Source organism: Pogoniulus pusillus, chromosome 1 (genome assembly GCF_015220805.1).
Source record: "Pogoniulus pusillus isolate bPogPus1 chromosome 1, bPogPus1.pri, whole genome shotgun sequence".
In the NCBI taxonomy this organism is placed as follows: Eukaryota; Metazoa; Chordata; class Aves; order Piciformes; family Lybiidae; genus Pogoniulus; species Pogoniulus pusillus.
In genome coordinates, this window is record NC_087264.1 from 10,449,152 (window position 1) to 10,469,473 (window position 20,322).

The following is a 20,322-nucleotide window of genomic DNA, read 5'->3' on the forward strand; positions in this document are numbered from 1 at the left end:
AATCCACAGTGCACAAAGCTGCACTGTGACACATGCCAAATACTCATCACATCACACCAAGCTGCTCATAGTCCAGCACGGAAAAGCAGCACTCTCTGGTCCCTTCTTCCTTCCCTTCCCACCATACCAGAGACAGACACTCTAAAACTCAAGGTATGCTTCCAGAAGCTACCCTGTAAGAACATCTTCCCTGAAAATTAACAGGAATTTGGGGAAAAAAAATATAAGCATACAATGAAAAACCAAGCCAGAGGCTACAGACTGCCCATACACTTACTCTATATAGAGCCAAGGTCAGTAGGACATGAAAGAAATAACCTGAAACCTACAAGGATACTGCCTGGATTCAATGCTTAGCATCCAAAACTACCTTGGCAATCTCTTAAAATCTCCATATCAGTGGTGTATACAAAACTAGGGGCAGCCAGCAGCCTAGGTGAAACACACATGCAATATAAGGATGCTTGAGGAGACACACTCTGTTTAATGCTATCAGCTCCTGCCTGCCTGAGGACATTTCCTACCTCTGCCTACAAACACAGCAATTCCCCAACCATTGAGTAAACAGTCTTTGAAGATAATGAAGCTTATTCTAATCTCTCACTGATGTCACTCCTGTATTTTACTCAGCTGAGCTACAAGACTCCTGGTTTAACTAACTCCTCTGTGAGATCATAATTACTTTAACTCTTTGCTCCAGCACAGACTTAAGGAATACCTCTGAGGTACAGAAAGAATCAGATTTTTCACACAGTGGAGCTACCTTTTTTATTCTTGGACAATCATAGCCATTTTTCAGCTCACTTCTTTAGATGCAGGTGAACTGCTTCTGTACCGTTATGCTTAGTGACACATCCTTCTCTATAAGGCCTTTCACTGCTTCCAAGGAAAGCAGAATTACAGCCTTCAGCAAGAAGACAATGCCCTGGACTACTTTCTGACACGGCTAAGCAGACATGTTGCTCCAGTGGCAAGAAGAAAGAAAAACCTAGATTGAACCTGGACCAGCAAGAGGATTTCAAATGGAAGGTACAAAACGAAAACACAGAAAAGTAGAGATCTTCCAGTGCCTCGCCTCTGAGAACAATGCCTTTGTGCTCTCGCTTGTGTTCGCTTCCCAGGGTCAAGTGTTTATTCTGCATTGCAGTTCATTAGCTAGATACCCCATGCTTTTGATTGTGCCCATTCCAACAAGAGTCAAGCCCTTCCACAGCAATAAAAAGCTCAGGGAAGAACCTGGGGGTGGTCAGAAAAGCTAGCCCTGCTTATATCTTACGTGTCATGAAAAGACTTGGCATTACAAGGCTGAAGCTAAACTGAATTCTAACAGCACAAACCAGAGCTATTTTGCTCTTGAGCTGTTTGTGCTTAAGAGCAGACATGACCAGAATGATAAAAGAACACAGAACACAAATCTGAAAAAAGGGACTCAATTTTTGGCTGAATATTCCCACTCAGTGTCGGAACCAAGGCAAATACATTCTGGAAATGCTGTTTTATCAGCGTGGGTAGCTTGTCTCTTGGATAAGCCATGTCATAGTTACACCAAACAGATCCTGGCATTATTTTTCCCCCCACATATAGGTAATTAAGTTCCCACTAAACAGACAAATGAAGAGGAGGTGATGGGAAAAAAACAACAGAGAGGTAATTATATTTATATAGAGAGATAGATTTGGACTACAGACATTGACCTAGTTTTTCAGTCTGGCTTCCTCTTCTGCCTCACCAATGTAAATCAACTGAAACCAGGCAGTGCCAACAGGCTTCATTTTCCACCTGTTAACAAAAGGGTTTGGTTCTGCTCAATGCAAAGTGCTAAGAAATGAAAATCCAGCGCCATACATAACTGAAGAGATTCAGGACAACTTATTGCTGAAAAGACTCTTCCCTAAACTCAGTCATGGTTCCCCAAAGGGTCATTACCAAAGACATGACTGTTTTCCACTGCCAAACACCCCACTGGGAGTCAGAAAGGCCATACGCTGAGGTCAGTATGTTGCTATTCATGATCAACTGGCAGATGCTGCCCACACTCTGATGCAAGCATCAGAGAAACCCATCCACAACCCATGTTTCACAGCCACAATGTGGCAAGCTGAGAAATTCTCCAAATCACACAAATACTTTCCTATTCCTTTATCTCTCTATGGAGGTTTCAAATGTTAAATTCAAACAAAAAAGTAACTTTACCAGAGGTCAGTCAAGCAATAAGACTGCACGGTGGCAGGTTGAAGCATCTCGTATTTATAAGAGTATAAGCATGAAATTCACAAAGAGCCCCCAGGGATCCCAATGCAAGACATGAAGCTGTAATTAAAAACCATAAATCCATCAAATGAAAAATATGCAAAGTTAATACATGAACTCATATCTTCTTTTTTTTCTTCTTCAGACATCTTTGTCTTATGCTACACCCCTTTTGGAGCATACAGATAAAAAATTAATGGTATCAGAAGAAATATTTCTTAATATATGGAATGTGAATATCAATAATAAATGCTTTTTACTTTATTCTCACAGGTAATTGCTGAAAGAAGCTCTCTCAGCAGACTGCTAAGACTCTGTGTATTATAAATTACTTCGATTGTATGTCCTCTTTACAAAACCCACAAAAGGACAATATCTTACAGTGTTTTCATGGCACTCAATCATCCACACAAAATTACCCTTGTGAGAGCTTGTTGGAGGAATGTCAAACGTACCTGCCATTCTTTGCAACAAAACCTTCTGAGAAAGACAAAGTAGCTCACTTCTGCAGTCACAGCTACACAAGCTGTGTAACAAGGCCAAGTGCAGGGTTCTGCACTTCGGCCACAACAACTCCAAGCAGCTCTACAGGCTGGGGACAGCGTGGCTGGAGAGCAGCCAGGAAGAAAGGGACCTGGGGGTACTGGGAAATAGTAGCTGAAGATGAGCCAGCAGTGTGCCCAGGTGGCCAAGAGAGCCAATGGCATCCTGGCCTGCATCAGGAACAGTGTGGCCAGTAGGACAAGGGAGGTTATTCTGCCCCTGTACTCAGCACTGGTCAGGCCACACCTTGAGTGCTGTGTCCAGTTCTGGGCCCCTCAATTCAAAAGAGATGTTGAGATGCTGTAATATGTACAGAGAGGGGTAATGCAGCTGGTGAGAGGCCTGGAACCCAAACCCTATGAGGAGAGGCTGAGGGAGCTGGGGGTGTTTGGCCTGGAAAAGGGGAGGCTCAGAGGTGACCTCTCTACAACTACCTGAAGGGAGGCTGTAGCCAGGTGGGGTTGGTCTCTTCTGACAGGCAACCAGCAACAGAACAAGGGGACACAGTCTCAAGTTGTGCCGGAGAAAGCACAGTCTGGATGTTAGGAGGAAGTTGTTGCCAGAGAGAGTGATTGGCATTGGAATGGGCTGCCCAGGGAGGTGGTGGAGTTGCCATCCCTTGAGGTGTTCAAGAGAAGACTGGATGAGGCACTTAGTGCCATGGTCTAGTTGAGTGGATAGGGCTGGGTGCTAGGTTGGACTGGATGATCTTGGAGGCCTCTTCCAACCTGGTTGATTCTATGATAAGCTACATTTAAATCTGATAATTTTAACTGGAAATGTGGGGGTAACATTAATTACAAGCAACAGGCAAAATAGTCAGAGGTCAAATTCTAGCCTGTGTTTCACCCAGCACATAACTTTCAAGATAGCTTACAAAAGCTCTGCAGCACCTGCAGGTCATATGGCTAAGGCATTTCTTCAAAAAGTGGTGTTTAGGACAAACCAGCTCATTTACAAGAGGGATGTGGAGATGCTGGAGTGTGTCCAGAGAAGGGCCACGAGGATGCTCAGAGGGCTGCAGCAGCTCTCCTATGAGGACAGACTGAAAGAGTTGGGGCTGTTGAGTCTGCGGAAGAGGAGGCTCTGAGGTGACCTTCTTGTGGCCTTCCAGTATCTGAAGGGGTTAACAAAAAAGCTGGGGAAGAACTTTTGAGGCTATCAGGGAGTGACAGGACTAGGGGGAATGGAGCAAAGCTGGAGATAGGTAGGTTCAGACTGGATGTGAGGAGGAAGTTGTTGAGCATGAGAGTGGCGAGAGCCTGGAATGGGTTGCCCAGGGAGGTGGTTGAGGCCCCATGGCTGGAGGTGTTTAAGGCCAGGCTGGATGGGGCTCTGGGCAGCCTGCTCTAGGGTAGGGTGTCCGTGCCCATGGCAGGGGGGTTGGAACTAGACGATCCTTGTGGTCCCTTCCAACCCTGACTGATTCTATGGTTCTAAACTGATGCATTACTACATCATAGGCCAAAATTCTAACACAACTCAGCTGCTTTATCAACACAACACACAGTCCATCACTGGCAGAGTTTGGTGTGTTGTTTACACTTGTCCTAAGCATACTCAGCACAAGGGAAGCAAAATCCTTCCTTCCCAGCTTCAGAGATTAGAGTACTCAACTATCTCCCTAGCCCTCCCTTCAGTCATTTGGATGTCAGTACTCTGGCATCACTAGGCAAGCTTTGCCAACTGAAGAGAGGCTAGATCTGTCCAACTGCTGCTGACTGCTTATGGCAGCTGAAAATCAAATACTTCAATAAAACAAGCTCTGTGGGATGCTCTCAGTCTGGAGACTGCTGACTGGTTACCCAGGTCTGGCAGTGGTCTTGGCTTCTGGAGGCACCTCCACATCAACATTTACCATGTACTCCACAGAAAAAGCACAGAACACATTTTAAGGTTTGGGGTTTGGTCTCTTAATCTGGGAACTATGCCACTGGTTGCTGGAGCCTGGCTGCAGGTGGGCAGCAGACACAAGTAGACACTTCACACTAGACAATCTGGTGTTAAAGAGAAGGCCTATTGCAACACCAGCATGTTTTGTTCAGAGGCACTCAATGAGGACTCAACAGCTAACAAGGAAAGAGCTGAATGCTTTCATGACTCCACACCAGGAAGTACAGAGGGCCTCTAAGCCTCTACAAGTGACCCAAGAGTAGTAAGGCACTGAAACAAGGATGAACAGATTGCTTGATCTTGCAAGCCTCCTTCTAACAGCTGTAGAAACTGCCACATGCCAAAGAGTGCCTGGAGACATGTCACGGTCTGGGTATGGTAACAGCTCCCAGTGCACTGTTTTGGCTGCAGAATCAGATACCCAGTATAAGCCCACTGACCTCAACCACCCCAGCAGGCTCACATTCTCCAAAATACTCATAGGTACCACACTCTGCTGAAGGCTGTGTGATGTACCCTGGGCACAGGAGCCACAGAATATGCAAACACAGCAGGCAACCCTTGCAAAAATATTCTTGATACAGCCAAACCTGTATAGTGTTGTAGTCTGAAGTCCAGGAGAAAAGTAACAATGCCAAAAGGAGGCTTATGGCATGCAGTACAGTGAGACCAACACCGAGGCACAGAACTGCTGAAGCTGGAAGAGACCTTTGAGATTATCAAGTCAAACCATTCACTTAGAGCTCACAATCCCACCACTGCCACCAAACCACGTCCCTCAGCACAACATCCACAAAGGCAATTAAAAAAGAGTACATCACAAGCTGAGTACATCTAACTTCCCAAATGACTTCAAACAAAGCCAAATGCTGCCTGTTTACAGCATAATCAACACTGATCAATATGTACAATCTGACAGCAACAAACCACGCTGCAACAAATTCCATGTTGTGGTAGAAGAGGAAACACGTTTGAACATAATCCTTTGAATGCTGTGAGAGCTAAGGCTAAGGCTTCACTTTCACAGCTACTGCTGAAAGCCAGCCAGTGCCCAGCCCGGCTAGAAGCATCACATTACAGTTTGGTACAGAAGGCTTCCCACCCCATTCACAGAGCACTGTTAAGACCCCTCTGCAGCATTTGGGGAAGATTTTCTAAGAGCTAAATGGGAATTGATCACTTTTGCAGATTCCAATCAATTCTCCACAAGTATTGATGTGTATAGCAATGCTGGCCCAGCCCCAGCTGAAACCCAGAGGAGCCTGACAAATTCCAGGAATGCTGATCAAAGACTGATTTTAAGGCTGGACTCAGAAAGGAGGATAATTACGTGCACCTAAGCCTTTCTTTTGGTGAGCAAGTGCTGAGATTCTGCTGATTCACTGTATGTTAGGGTGACACACACAGTAGTCAGACTCCTAGTGATAAAACAAATGTGCAACAATAGCATTCTGTTGCCTAAAATAGGTGGATATATTTATACAAGTTAAAACATTCTTTCTCTAACATGAAAATGAACATCTGCCAGCTATGCCTTAGGAGCTCATGCAGCTTCAAAGGAAAGCACTCGGTCTAAAGAACTATACACCAAAAGTTTACATGCACTTTAACTTATTCTAGAGAAGAATATATTAGTCCTGCACAATGGCACATCCTCATCTGCCCCCACACCATCATAGAATCAGTCAGAGTTGGAAGGCATCACAAGGATCATCTAATTCCAACCCCCTTGCTGTGGGCATGGACACCCTACCCTAGAGCAGGCTGGCCACAGCCTCATCCAGCCTGGCCTTAAACACCTCCAGGGACAGGGCCTCAACCACCTCCCTGGGCAACACATCCCAGGCTTTCACCACTCTCATGATGAAGAGCTTCCTCCTCACGTCCAATGTGAACCTACCCATCTCCAGCTTTGCTCCATTTACCCTGTACCTGTCACTCCCTGATAGCCTCAAAGGTCCCTTCACAGCTTTTTTGTTAACTCCCTTCAGATAGATGAAAGGCCACAAGAAGGTCACCTGGAAGCCTCCTCTTCTCCAGACTGAACAGCCCCAACTCTTTCAGTCTGTCCTCATAGCAGAGGTGCTGCAGCCCTCTGAGCATCCTCGTGGCCCTTCTCTGGACACGCTCCAACATGTCCACATCCCTCTTGTAATAGGGCTCCAGAACTGGATGCAGTACTCCAGGTGGGGTCTCACCAGAGTGGAGTAGAGGGGGAGAATCACCTCCCTTGACACTTCCCCTGAAGCTTTGCTTTTGGGTTCCTCCACAAAATAATCTCTTTTTTTTTCTTTTTTCCCCCCTCTTTAAAACTAAAACTCTTTTAATGAAAACCTGGTAGATTAAACATTTGGGCATAAACTTCAACAGCAGTATGAGAGACTGAAGCCACTGAAAAGTATTCCTGATTCACATGGCTACACCACATTTCCACAACGCAGCTTTCATGTTTCATCGCAAGGAGGCAGAGTGCAGTATGAAGAGAAATCCCTTTTAGATAACATCAGCACAGCTGTAATCCAAGCTCCCCTCTGCCTGAGCATAAAATACACTTTCAATCCCCTTCCGCAGCCTCAGCACTCCCCTCCTGGTGAACTGGCAGATTTTCAGGACTCTTACTGTCTTCACAGTTTATCTGAAGTCCCTGGCTTTGCTTGCTGCTTATGCTGCTGCAGAGACCTCAGCCTCAGTGCATCCCTCTCTGACAACCTGACCTGAAAATTCAGTTGCAAGTCACAGAGTTCATGGTTTTCTGTGTTCCTGTGTTATTATATATTCTTCTTTATTATGCATATTACAGGAGCAGTCAGCTCTACTAAGAGCAGCAGCCAATAATGCTTGATGTCATACAAGCAAGAGAATACTCACCACAAAGGCAACAAAACACCAGTTATTGCTGAACATTAACAAAAAGATGGCAAAGCACAAGAATACTTAGCCTGCCAAAATATACCAAGTCAGTGGCAGATCCAGGGATTACATGCATCCCTGGATCCAAGGATTACCTTGCATCCTGACAATGGGACACAATTCCTCCTTTTAACAAACGTAGCAGGAGGCATGACTGTCCTGAATGCCAAGCCCAAGTTCTTTTCCCATGAGCCATTCATTTGAAAGACTACACAAAATCAGTGGACAGCTGTAAAAGACATCAACCTATTCTTGATCACAAGCACAGCCAATGACAGACGAGTCTCCAGCCTTCTAAAGGTGCCTTCCTCTTGGGGATGTACTGGACACTGTTCTACACTTTGGCCACAACAACCCCAAGCAGCACTACAGGCTGGGGACAGAGTGGCTGAAGAGCAGCCAGGAAGAAAGGGACCTGGGGGTGCTGGGAGACAGTAGCTGAAGATGAGCCAGCAGTGTGCCCAGGTGGCCAAGAGAGCCAGTGGCATCCTGGCCTGCATCAGGAACAGTGTGGCCAGTAGGACAAGGGAGGTTATTCTTCCCCTGTACTCAGCACTGGTCAGGCCACACCTTGAGTCCTGTGTCCAGTTCTGGGCTCCTCAATTCAAGAGAGATGTTGAGATACTGGAACAATTCCAGAGAAGGGCAACAAAGCTAATGAGGGGCCTGGAACACAGCCCTGTGAGGAGAGGCTGAGGAAGTTAGGGTTGTTTAACCTGGAGAAGAGGAGGCTCAGGGGTGACCTCATTGCTGTCTACAACTACCTGAAAGGAGGCTGTAGCCAGGTGGGGGTTGGTCTTTCCTGCCAGGCAACCAGCAGGAGAACAAGGGGACACAGTCTCAAGTTGTGCCAGAAGAGGTCTAGGCTGGATGTTAGGAGGAAGTTCTTCACAGAGAGATTTGCCATTGGAATGGGCTGCCCAGGGAGGTGGTGGAGTTGATGTCCCTGAAGAAGTTCAAAAAAAACCTGGATGAGGCACTTAGTGCCATGGTCTAGTTGACTGCAGAGGGCTGAGTGATAAGTTGGACTGGATGGATGATCTTGGAGGTCTCTTCCAACCTAACTGATTCTGTGACACATAAATACAAACTAGTTATTCCAGTACTGCAGGTCTGAAGTCAGAGGACAGGGAAAGAAATCCAGACAAATGAACTTCCATAGATTTCCAGTAAATAAAAGAAAAAAACAAGGAAACAATATTCCCACATGGACATCTGCCAGCCATATGCAGAGTGAGCAATATCCAAACAGATCTAGTTCCTGAAGGCAACCCAATTTGGAGAAAAGCACAATCATTGTAACAGAAAAATCCTCCCTGAGACACGCATGCATTTCCAGACAGATTCTCTTCCTCTGGCCAGGGTGACGTAAAATCTACGCTCACTTTTCACAACAAAGCATTCATATGACAGCTGAAAACTTGGAGACTGACTGATTCTTCTCTACATCAGCATCCTCAATGTAGGAAGAGGATTTCAGACCCACAGAGTGCGGTAATAATGGTGAGGGGCATTGCTGAGCAGCACAGGACCCATGCAGCAACTGTGCACCTGGTGGGCAAGCCCAGCCTTCAGAAAGAAAAATCTCTTGGTGGTTTCAGACATGTTCCCTCCAATATCCTGCAGTGCCAGGTCCAGAGCAGCAGCCATTATCAGCTCTTGCAGGCCAGGGAAGAGGAGGATGACTACTGCCTCCCACAACCTCAGAGTTAACAAGTCAGAGGTTGGGATCACTGTAGGTGGAAACTCTTGGCAAAAACAATAAAGCAGCTACTACATATTTCAACAGGTTCAAAGTAACCTCAGATGTTAGGAGCAGATGCTCTTTTCCACCCCCTGGGATTTTGAAATGGTTTATGTGTTTCCTCCCCTCTCCCTAATAGGGCAGGGTGCTGAAGGAATTAGCTAGAAAAAGATCTGGAGCAATACTAATTACCCTCAGCTACCCAGGAGACTGCAGTACCTTCAGCTAATTGCACAATCCCTGCTCCCCCACTTCAGATCCCCCAGTGAGAAGGTCTCTTGCCTCCAGCATCTGAACTGCAAGATAATCCCACTCACCTGTATTTTAAAAGGGCATGCTTGGAAATTCTAAATGTCCAAACCAAACTCATTACAATTAGTTTCCACAGCCCATCATATACCACAGAGACTACTGCACTGACTGAAACAAGGGAACCGCTCATGTCAACACATTTGACACAGTGTTGTCACTAACCCAGTTATTAGACTGCACACGTACCTGAAATCCACTTCTGAGCTTATAGCCTGAAGCACTCCACAGCCAAGTCTCTGCAAGAGTCTCTCTCACAAAATTAAATATTAAATGTGCTCCTCAAAAAAAAAAATGCCCCATAGTTTCATATTTATTAAGACATTACTTTCCCACTCAAGCGTTTTTGAAATGTTAAATATAGAACACTTTAAAGCTTATCTAGTGCTTGAAAAGAGCCCTGAAAACTTGATTCCTCTAGAGAGGAATCTGTAAAAGACATAGTTCTCCCACTCGTTCACTTATCCATGTCAACTCAGTTGCAGAAAGGCCCTCAAGTAGCAGAGGACTCTCAAATTCCATGTGACCAGGTCCCTCAGCAGATAGGGCTGACATAGGATACAGCAAGGCATGAGAAGAAAAACTCCACAAAAAGTCAGTGGTTGCTTCTCAAAGATTAGACCTATTTGGCATACACCTCTAAGGTTGCAAGACATCCCCACGTGGTCCAAATCACTGCAGGGAAGCATATTCCTGCAGGAAAATGCTAAGGACACAGGGGCCTCTCCCAGGCTTCTCCGCATACAGCGCAGGCTCTGGAAACACTCAGTGGTGCCCACAACGAGGAGACAGATACCAACAGCCAGGGATCACACAAACATTCCCTGCTGCTACTAGCCCAGCTCATATCATACTATCAGAGTGGCCAAAATGGGAACAATAAAGCATACCTGGCCCTCATACATTGAGACCACAGTCCCCAGTCCTATGCACATCCTCTTGGATGGGTTTTCCAAAGCACTAAGAACTGTAGCATTGCCCTTTTTCAATCCTCCTTGCTGCCAGCCCTCCTTAACAGCTTCTAAATCAGTAAAATTACCTGAAATTGAGAGAGAAGGCTCAGAGCAAGGTCTCACAACTCTTGCAAACTCACCACAAGAGAAGGACCCACCTATTATCAATTCTTCGGGAGAAGCCAGATGTCTAAGTACTAGCTTACTGTCAACCAGTGTGTGTGCAGCTGCAAAGGTGTTGCCTCTTATCAAGTCATTAAAGACAAGGAGAGAACAGCTGGGATTAATGCAGAGGGAAGACCAAAGGAGATGAGCAAAGCAGCTGTTCTAATAAACCAGCCTTCCTTAGTTCTGCTTCTCATGGAAACATGTAAGGGGTTACTTAGCACAGAGGAGAAACCCACAGGAAAGATCATGCCCATCCCAAAACCTTGTTCTTCATCTCCTCTTCAGGTGATGCAATCAGTGTATCAAGAGACCACAGCTTTAATCAGAAGTGGGTGTGGTGGGAGTGGAAGGGACCTCTGAAGATCATCTGCTTCAATCCTCTTGCTAAACCAGGTTCACCTCGAGTAGGCTGCCACGAGTTCATCCAAGTGGGTTTTGAATATGTCCAGAGAAGGAGACTCCACAACCTTTCTGGACAGCCAGTTCCAGTGCTGTCACTCCCACAGGAAAGTTGTGTTCCAGTTTGTGCACCTTGTCCTGTCACTGGGACCACTGAGAAGAGCCTGGCCTCATCCTCTTGATGCCGCCCTTTGGATATTTACAAACATCAATCCCCTCTCAGACTTCTCCAGCAAGACAGCCACAGGCCTCTCTGCCTTTCCTTGTGAGGGATGCTCCAGTCCCATAATCATCTTCAAGTTCAATCCAGCAGCACTGCCTGGCATCTGCAGAGCTGAGATACATTGGTGCAAACAGTGTGTCTAAAAGCCCACTGCTATCCTCCCCCTTTTTCCAGAGAAGACAGGCTCCTTCCAACTACAGCTGGTGTAACACAGAGCCCTGCCAAGGACACAGCAGGCTACGATGTGCTTAACCTCCTCAAATGATTCATGGACTATTAGGCAACCAAAGGCATGACTTGTCCTGGTCACCAAGACTGTCTGCAGAGCAGGCCTGGCAGTTTGCTTCTTTGTACTCACCTACAGCTTGCCCAGTCAAGTGGGAATGCAGTCTTTTTAGGTATTGGAGAAAAAGCATCGTCCCCCCCCACCAGCAAGAAAGAGCCCACACTCACTTCACTGTCCATCAGACTCCCTGGATGCCACTCAGTGGTGTGCCTCACATAACATGCAGTGAAAAAATACAACAAGAGAAAAAATAGAAGAAAAAAGGAAGGAAGAAAAGAAACTCTTGAAAGCCAGGGCAGCAAGAACTCAGTTGAACTCAAGCTAAAATACAGTATGCATGATACAGCCTCTGACACCTGCCTGCACTGGCAGTATCTACAGTATAAACTGTTCAGACCTGGTGGGGTTGGGAGCAGGCCTCCTTGGGCTGGGAGAAATGCAATCCTCAAAGCTAATCACTTCCAAAGAGATCTTCCTCTGGTCTTGGTCTCCTTTCAGTACTGATTAAAAAAACAACCCAACTTTACTCTGGGTGCTATTATTGCTTTACTATAACCAAAATACTTACATTACTATAAAACCTTTACATGCATGTAGTGTGTGTGTTCCTCATACCAAGGATAGCTTTCTTCCCCTCCTCCTAAGGGATAAACTAAAACCACTCTACAGCAGCTTTATACCCTTAAGGCTATTGCCTGCACTAGCGGAAGTGCAGGGCTTACTTCCAGCAATGCAGCTACAGAAGCACATCTCTCATGTTGGACAATCTCTGCTTGTCCCGTTTTGGAGACAAGCACCTCACTCTGCCATTCAGCTCTTTAGAAATGACAGCACACTTGGGTTTACCTAACAGGAGCAGCATCCAAATAAATTAAATAATTGGCATTTATGAAGCGCTGTGAAGATTTGAGGTGCTAAGTATTATTACTACTAATTCAATCTACATCCCCATTCAGTTCTCAGCCTCTCCCTGGAACTGCCAACAGTGATGTCAATTAGCAGTAATTGTTGTGGTGGTCTTGTGACAAGACTATTTGCCAACTGGTAATGAGACAGAGACCACCAACCCATTTCCCATGGATTGCCCCGCAGCTGCCAACAGCAACAACTTCCAGAAACAACAACCTGCTCTCCACCTCAGCCAGAACCCTGGAGGTAGGAGATCCTCTATCCCATTACCAGCTCTCCAGCGACACAGGCTGCAAGGCACATACAAAACTTTAAATTACAGGTAAACTAAGGCATCTTTTTATTGTTTCTTCCTATGCTGGTACATGACCCAGCAACTCATGCTGATACTGCAATACCAAAACGCTAACCTGGAATAATTTCAGATTAAACTTTGCTCCTTTGTGTCCATGCTTAATAAAAAGTACATTTTGATTCAAACACAGGCTTCACTGTGGCACCAAAGTGTACATGCAGCAGCAGTTAAAAAAGAGAGAGAGAGCTGACAGCGTAGGGTGCAGTAAATCTTGTACTTGGGAGAACTACTAAAGAGTTTCAACACAAAACAAGAGGTGTGTCTCTTTTATCAGCTGTCCACAGAGATGTGGAGGACTTTAAAGAGACTCAAACAACTAACAGTATTCTGTAATCAATGCACATCATCTGAGCCCTGGAACTTTAAATTATTTATATATTTTAAATACATCTAATTGAAAGGACAGCAACACAAACATTGCATGAATCATAGCCCTCTCGAGCAATTAGATTTGTTATCCTTGCAGACTGCAAACACTGCGTTGGGTTTTTATTGTAATGTGAATTCTATCCCTTGTCAGCTGCCCCACGCATGAGAATACACCTCCTCTCTTTCATCAGGAAAGGTATCAACATCAGGAAACTAGCCCTTCTTTCATCTCCCAGGCACCCACCCACCTTTCCAAAGAGTTTTCAACCAGGTGTGGAAATCTTTCTGAATCTGTGCTGAAAGATTCCTTAATTATTATGGCAAAGGAGGTAAATCCTTTGAGAGCAGCATGCTCCAAGCAGCAGCCTTCTGGTGTTTACTCATCCAATGGCTGCTTAGTTTGACAGTACATTAGAAGAGCTTATAAAAAAAAAAAACCAACCCTCTTTGGACTTTTATCATATGGGCATGAAACTCTTACGGAGAGGAGCTGCTTTTTCAGATGTCTTGTTGTACAATTAAACAAGAAAGAAAGAAAAAAAGGGGGGGGGGGGGGGGGGGGGGGGAATCAAGCTGTCTTTCTGGCACAAACATTACAGAGTGCTCACACTGCCAGCAGATTGCATCAGATTCCCACCGCAAGGCCAATTCACAGCAGCTGAGTAGCCGAACCCCTGGCTGTTATCTCCTGCTAACCTACTTCACACTCAGAAGGCAGTAAGTGGGACTGTTTATTGCATCTTCCTTCCTGAGGAGCTGCTCACTACAGCAGGATGGGGGGGTTGAGTTTGCAGTTAGGCCAGAGTTTTCACAGGCATTAGAGGATGGGGAGGTTGTAAAAATTTAAACATCTAACTCTACCGTGTGCTACTCAGTAAGTGAATGCCAGGTATCTATTACTCTGTGATCAGGCCTGTCAAGGTTCTGACACTGTGATGACTATTATTTTATTACATACCCAGGCATGCTTTGAAACCCCACAGAAAAGGGGGATTCATTTACCCATCATCAAGTGCTTATCAAGGCGGTCCCCTGAGACTTGCAGGAAGGAGACCACACAAACAGGGCTTTGCTTATAGGTCTCCTCACCTGAACACCTGGCCAAGGCCTCCTGACTCTCTTGCACTGGCGACTTCTTTTCCCATGACAGAGATCCCCTTCCAGATAGGACACTATTCTTTACAGCTGAGGCCCACTCCAACAATGGGAACAGGGGTTTATGTCCTCCTCACTGAAGCAGCCTATCACATGTACTTCACAAAGGGGAAATTAAACTTCTATCCACTATTTGCAGCAATCCAGAAAACAAAAGGTCCAGCAGTCCTGTATTCAATGAGATAAGATACGTGACCTTTTACACCACAGAAATAAGAGCCTGCTCCAAACCTAGCAAGTCAATAGAGAGACTCCTGTTGATTTCAAAGGGCTTTGGATCCGGTCTGAAAACACAAACCTCACTGTGCATTCTGACACTGCTCCACAATGCACTTCCAAACAAAACTATATTTAGATTCAATGGGAATTCTGCAGATCATACAGGAACTCTTTGAATGAAAATGAAGGTCAGTAGGGTTTGGCTTCCTCTTCAGACCCTCCCCCCACAATCTTGCAAACATCCAGATAAGCATTGTTTAGAAAACAATACTTCACTTCCAAATGTTATCAAAAACCTAACACACATTTCGTGTGCCCTGAAACAGAAACTCGGGGTCTTCTGTTGCATATTACCCCGTCAGCTCATCCTCAGGATCTCTTCAGGTGCCTAAACAAGGCTCTGTATCAAAACCGTATTTTTTCATCCATAACGTGTTTAATAAGTTTTGTTTCACATGCCCTCACTAAAGAGAGTAGAATCACGAAGACCTCTGATATATGGAAAGCAATCACAGAAAAACTGCTTAGACCACCACAACACGCAAGAATAAAGCTACACATGTGCTAAAGGAAACCTCTGCCATGCTCACGGTGCGCTCACTACCGGAGAGGAAGAGGCGCCCTGAGGCACAGAACAGAGGAATAAGACAGATCCTCAGCTTGCCCCAATGACATTGAAACCAAGAATAAACCTCTCAGCCATGGAAGAACACTTAAGCACAGGGGAAGTCCAGGAAAACCATGCAACTCAAACTTTCCTCCAGCGCCACAAACACGAGTGTGCGCTTTTCAGCCGCACTTCATGAGCTCCTCAGGAGGAGGAGCTGAACCGCAGCTGTGAGCAACTTCTCAGAGGAAGTATGAAGGCGCTGCAAAGCCCAGCCGCAGCACTGAGCCAGTATCCCCAAAATTCTTATCACCTAGGCTGAGAGTCAAAGGATGGCGGTAGAAGCCCCTCCGGAGCGAGGCGGGGAGCTCCTCTGGCACCAGGATTCTCGGGGCGGCGACTGGGCTGCAGTGACAGCGCGTCCCGCACAGCCCCGCACGGCCTCTTTCCCCGCTCTCCCGCTCCTGTGGCCAAAGTGGCTGTTACTTTCTGTAGCTGCTCCCGGCAGCCGCTGACTGCAGGAGGGAGCGCGTCCCGCCGCGCAGTTTCGCTTTTGGATAAAGCCCGGACGGGAAATCCATGAACTTCTGAAGAACCTCCCTTGGTTAAAAATTGCCGGGTTTGCCGTCACACTCTCCTCCCAAACCCGCAGGGATGCACACCTGATCCTGTCTGGGCTGGGTGCCAGGCTCCAGCGGCCCCTCGCACCCCCCCATACTCCCGCCTCCCGCGACCTCCCGGCGGTGCTCGGCGGGGTACAGGCGGCGTGGGTGCACTTACCGGTGGGGCGTTGGGCAGGCAGCCACCGGCGGCCAGCCGTGCCGCCTGCCTCCTCAGCTCGACCAGCTGGGCCTGGCAGCTCCGGCACCAGCCCCGCTCCAGCGGCCGCGGCTCGGCCCCCGCGGCGGCCCCCGCTCCCTCGGGCGGCGGGCGGCTGGCGCAGCGTTCCTCCTCGGGGACCGGCGGCCTCTTCCGCGGGGAGAGCTCCCGCGCCGCGTTCCCCTCCGCGACCTGCGGAGACAGCATAGCTTAGCGCCGCGGGTCGCGCAGGCAACACGGCTCGCACCCTCCCTTCGCCGGGGGTGGGGGGGGAAGAAGAGGGAAATAAAGACATGAAAACGGGGAGGAGAGTTGTAAGAACTTACCCCCGGCACCCGGGGCTCGGGTCCCAAACCCTTCCTGCCGGCGGCCGTAATCATGATACCAGGGGATGCTCCCCAGCCCCTGCCCCGCTCCACTAGCGCAGGAGAACCGGTGCCCGGCGGAGCGGCCGGCCTGAGGCGCCCATGGCGGGGCGGAGGTGGCGGGGGACACAACAGTGATCTCGCCGGTGCCCGCCGTCCGGGCTGCCGCTCTAGGTGATGTTGCCTCCCATGTTGAGAAGGGAGTGAAGTTTGGGTTAGGAGAGGCGGAGTGAACTCCCCACTGCGGCACGGGAAAGGACCGAGAGCACGTCGGAAAAAATGGGAAAGTGCACGGAGGGCAGGGGAGGCGGGACTGGGCGGGGGCGGGTGGGGTGCAGGGAGCGGGGCGGGGGGAGACTCGGCCAGGGCGGGCTGGCTTTTGGGTTTAGTGTTAGGGGAGAATTCAATTTCACAGTAACCCTAACAGGACAGTCCCAAACCGGTGTGACCAAAGCGAGAACAACCTCGAAGTTGCTTCCTTCATGCTTTAACACCCAAGTTCCTCAAGAGTGAGCAAAAAATGTCCAGGTTGGGGGTGCTGGTCCCGCTGGGGAGCCCGGGCGTCGGTTCCTGCCTCGGGCCGGAGCAGGCTCTGTGGGTACCGGCCCAGCTACAAATGGAACTCGGGTTCACCCCCCCTGATCCGCCCCTGCGGCTGTCCTCTCCTGCGCAGAGCTGGAGGTACGGCGCCCAGACCCGTTCCATGGGCAGATGCCTTGTGCTATGGGCACAGCCCTCCCCGGAGCCGACTCCCCAACCGACGCGATGTACCTACATGCGAAAATTGACCTAACAGATGGAGAAATTAACGTTCACAACTAATTGTATACTTGGCTACCTCTCCGGATCTTGTGTTTAGCACGTTTTGTTAGGAGTGCTTTTTTCCTCAAAGAGAGGACTATGCGCCCCTGTTTATTATTACTGCCCGCCGGCTACTCGGTCCCGCTGCACCCGCGGCAAGCAGCGGCGGGCATGGGCCGAGCGAAGCCGTGCCGGGGCCCTGGGGAGCGGCCCTGCTGAGCGCTCCCGACCTCCGCCGCCGTCCCTGTGACCAGAGTGCCACCTGCCGGCGCCGCCGCGCCACCGCACGCGGGAGGACCTGGTCCCACCTGGGACGGAGGAGTAGGACCAGACACCCCGCGGAGAAGCGGAGGGGCTGAACGGGAGACGGAAGCGGTGGCAGCCGCTTGCCCTGCTGATGCCAAATTCGGCTCCCTGTCTCCTTCCCCGCCACCGCGCAGGTGGGTGCTGGTGACACTGAAGCATGGGGTGGGGTCTGCGGTGATGTGAGCAGCGCCGAGCTCAAAAAACGGGAAAAAAAAACATATATAAGAGAAAAAAAAAATTATCCTCTAGGAGCAACGTTCCCTCTCCGCTTAAACTTTCCTGCCGCTCCCGAGCACGTGGCCGAAGCGACACCCACACGCCCACACAAAGGGGTGCATGCCTCCGGCGGAGGGCTGAGACCATGTGCATCCCGGCACCGCAGGCAGGACCCCTGCGAGCACTGCGGTCGCTGTCCGCTTCCAGCTCGAGCCCCGACAAAAGTTTGGGTGTGGAGAGAGTGGCAAGGGAAGCGCAGCTCTTGCCTAGGGGCTGCCGATTGCCCTCTCGAGGGCGGACGAGGAAGCAAGACTTGCACTGACCCCCGCACCCGGGAGGTGTGCCCCCGATGCCTTCTCTCGACTGCCTGGGGCTCTGCAAGTCTCTGGGAACTTGCTCCGAATTTTCACGTGACCGAATAAGGGCTGCAAAACCCTCCTGCGGCTCCAAGCCGGGACGGGGCTGGGGGATGGGTAAAGGGGTGTGCTCCTCGGTTGGTACCGAGCCGCGCTGCTGGACTGAACTCCCTCCTTTTCATACTAAGTAAAAAGCCCTGCTGGGAAAACCGGCATGCGGTGCCTCCACACCCCATTTGAAACTGGGGGCACAGAAGACGCCGCAGTGCCCGAGAGGTACCCCGAGAGCGGCCGGGCATCGCCGTGCCCCCATTGCGGCTCTGCAGAGCCGCCGGGACTGTTCGTGGTGCTGAAACCGGCTCCGGCACCGCCGCCAACAACTTAGCACCGCCAAGTTTGCCAGCCCTTGCCCGTGAGCTGGGGCAGGGCAGGCAGCCGGACCCTGCCTCTACTTCCTCCCGGCCCCCAGCGCTCCTTGGGCCGGGGCACGGTCCGCTTACCTTGGCTTTCCTCCTCAGGAGGTGGCTGGTGAAGCCGAAGATGATCTCGGAGTCCAAGCACAAGGCTCCGATCTCCAGCAGGCTGGGGTTTTTCCTCGTGGCATTGGAGGCATCGGGCGATTTTTGAAAAGCCATAGTTTGGGTTTGGAAATATCCGGCTCCCTGAGTGGAGGCGATGTATTTGTATACACACACAGAGAGAGAAGAAAAAAAAAGGGATAAAATAGCAAACACCTCCCACCCCTGAAAAAAGAGGGGGGGAGGAAGGGTGGGAAGAGAAAGAAAAAGAAAAGCCAGACGCGGGTGAGTTACTCCTTCATCTGCCAGGATGTGCGCTGTCGGGGTGAGGTAGCCAGCAGCCTGGCAGACCTTCTAGCCCCCCTGCCTCTATCTGCCTCTCTCCGTCGCTCTCCCTCCTGTTTTATCCCCTCTTCAGCGCACCTTGCCTGACGAGCAAGAGCGGTGCGCGCCCCGCTCAGCGCCCCGCCGGCGCTGGGGCCGGGGTGGCTGCTGCGCTGGGTGCGTGGGGCCGGCAGCGCCCTGCTCCCCCGCCGCCGGCCATCAGCTCGCCGAGCGAGGGGGCTCCCACCGCCCGCTGGCCAGAAGCCTGCACTGCGAGCCTCCTGCCTCCCCCCATCCACTGCTGGGTGGGCTTAGTGGCTGGGTTGGTTCTTGGTGGGTTTTTTTCCCTCCTTCTTCTCCTCCTCCTCCGGGGTGAGCACAAGGAAGGAAAAGATGTCAGTTAAGTCAATTGGGGGGGGGGGGGGTGGGGGGTGTGGAGAGGCGGGCGGGAAGTCAAGCACTTAAAAAAAAAAAAAAAAGTAAAAATAAAAAGGGAGGGGGGGAAGGAAAAAAAAAAAGGGGGGGGGGGGGGGGGGGATGAAAGCCTGAAGGAGCAGGAGCGAAACACTCTGCAGAAGGGAGATGGCCTTTCACTCCTCCGAAAATATTTTCCCTCCTCCTTTCCTCTCTGCTTAATTTTATTTGCAGTGGATGAGGACCACAGGGAGGGAGTGAGCTCCTTCTCAACTAGAGAGCTGAGACACAGGTGCCCGATGGCTGCCCCGGGGAGAGGGGACCCCTCCCTGAAGTCCTTCTCTGCGGCCGCCCCCCACCTTAGCTCATCCCTAAGCGTGTCTCAGCTTTTGGACTGGGGCTCCCCCCCGAGGCCCATTGGGGCTGGATCGGGCTGTCCCACTAAGAGTGGAGTAGCTCTCGACAGTGTTGATCCCTTCCCTTTTGCTTCCCGCTAAACACACAATTCACCCCCTGACAAAGCACTGCCGGTCTCGCAGCCTGGCCTCGGCTGGAGCCGGCACGTCGGGGCTGCACTCTGTGGCCGAGGGTGCTTCGGAGGGAGTGGGAAGAGACAGGGAGAGGGAAGGAAAAAAGGAGGAATGGAGAATTGGAAGGGAGAGGGGACAGAGAAGAGAGAGGAGACGAGGAGGGGAAGGGGAAAGTGAGATATTTATTCTGAATTTACTAGGTCACCTGTTCCATGCTTCCAGCTAAAGATGAGCCTGTGCATTAGATGAGGGAGGTAGATTAATAGGAGGTTCTGTACAACGGAGGTGGAATACAGATGCCATAGGCAGCTACAAGAGTGGTGCTGGGACTGAGGAGAGGAGGAAATGAATGGTGAGATGCTTATGGCAAGTTGAAAGGAT

General features: G+C 49.5%; 1 protein-coding gene across 4 annotated transcripts in view; it reads right to left on the minus strand.

Moving 5' to 3' along the window:
- The window catches only part of KIF26A (kinesin family member 26A), a 124,854-nt gene extending 108,136 nt beyond the window's left edge, over positions 1-16,718 (minus strand). For 2 of the 4 annotated variants that reach the window (XM_064163683.1, XM_064163602.1), the window contains exons 1-2: positions 16,438-16,718; positions 16,073-16,303 (exon numbers count right to left, since the gene is read on the minus strand). In XM_064163683.1, the coding sequence (XP_064019753.1) occupies positions 16,073-16,303; positions 16,438-16,491 (285 nt within the window). In that variant the 5' untranslated portion in view covers positions 16,492-16,718. Of the gene's footprint in view, positions 1-10,688; positions 10,739-10,760; positions 10,825-16,072; positions 16,304-16,437 lie in introns of those variants that run through there. The other 2 variants (XM_064163763.1, XM_064163840.1) reach the window with 2 other exon arrangements.
- Positions 16,719-20,322: the final 3,604 nt, after the last annotated feature.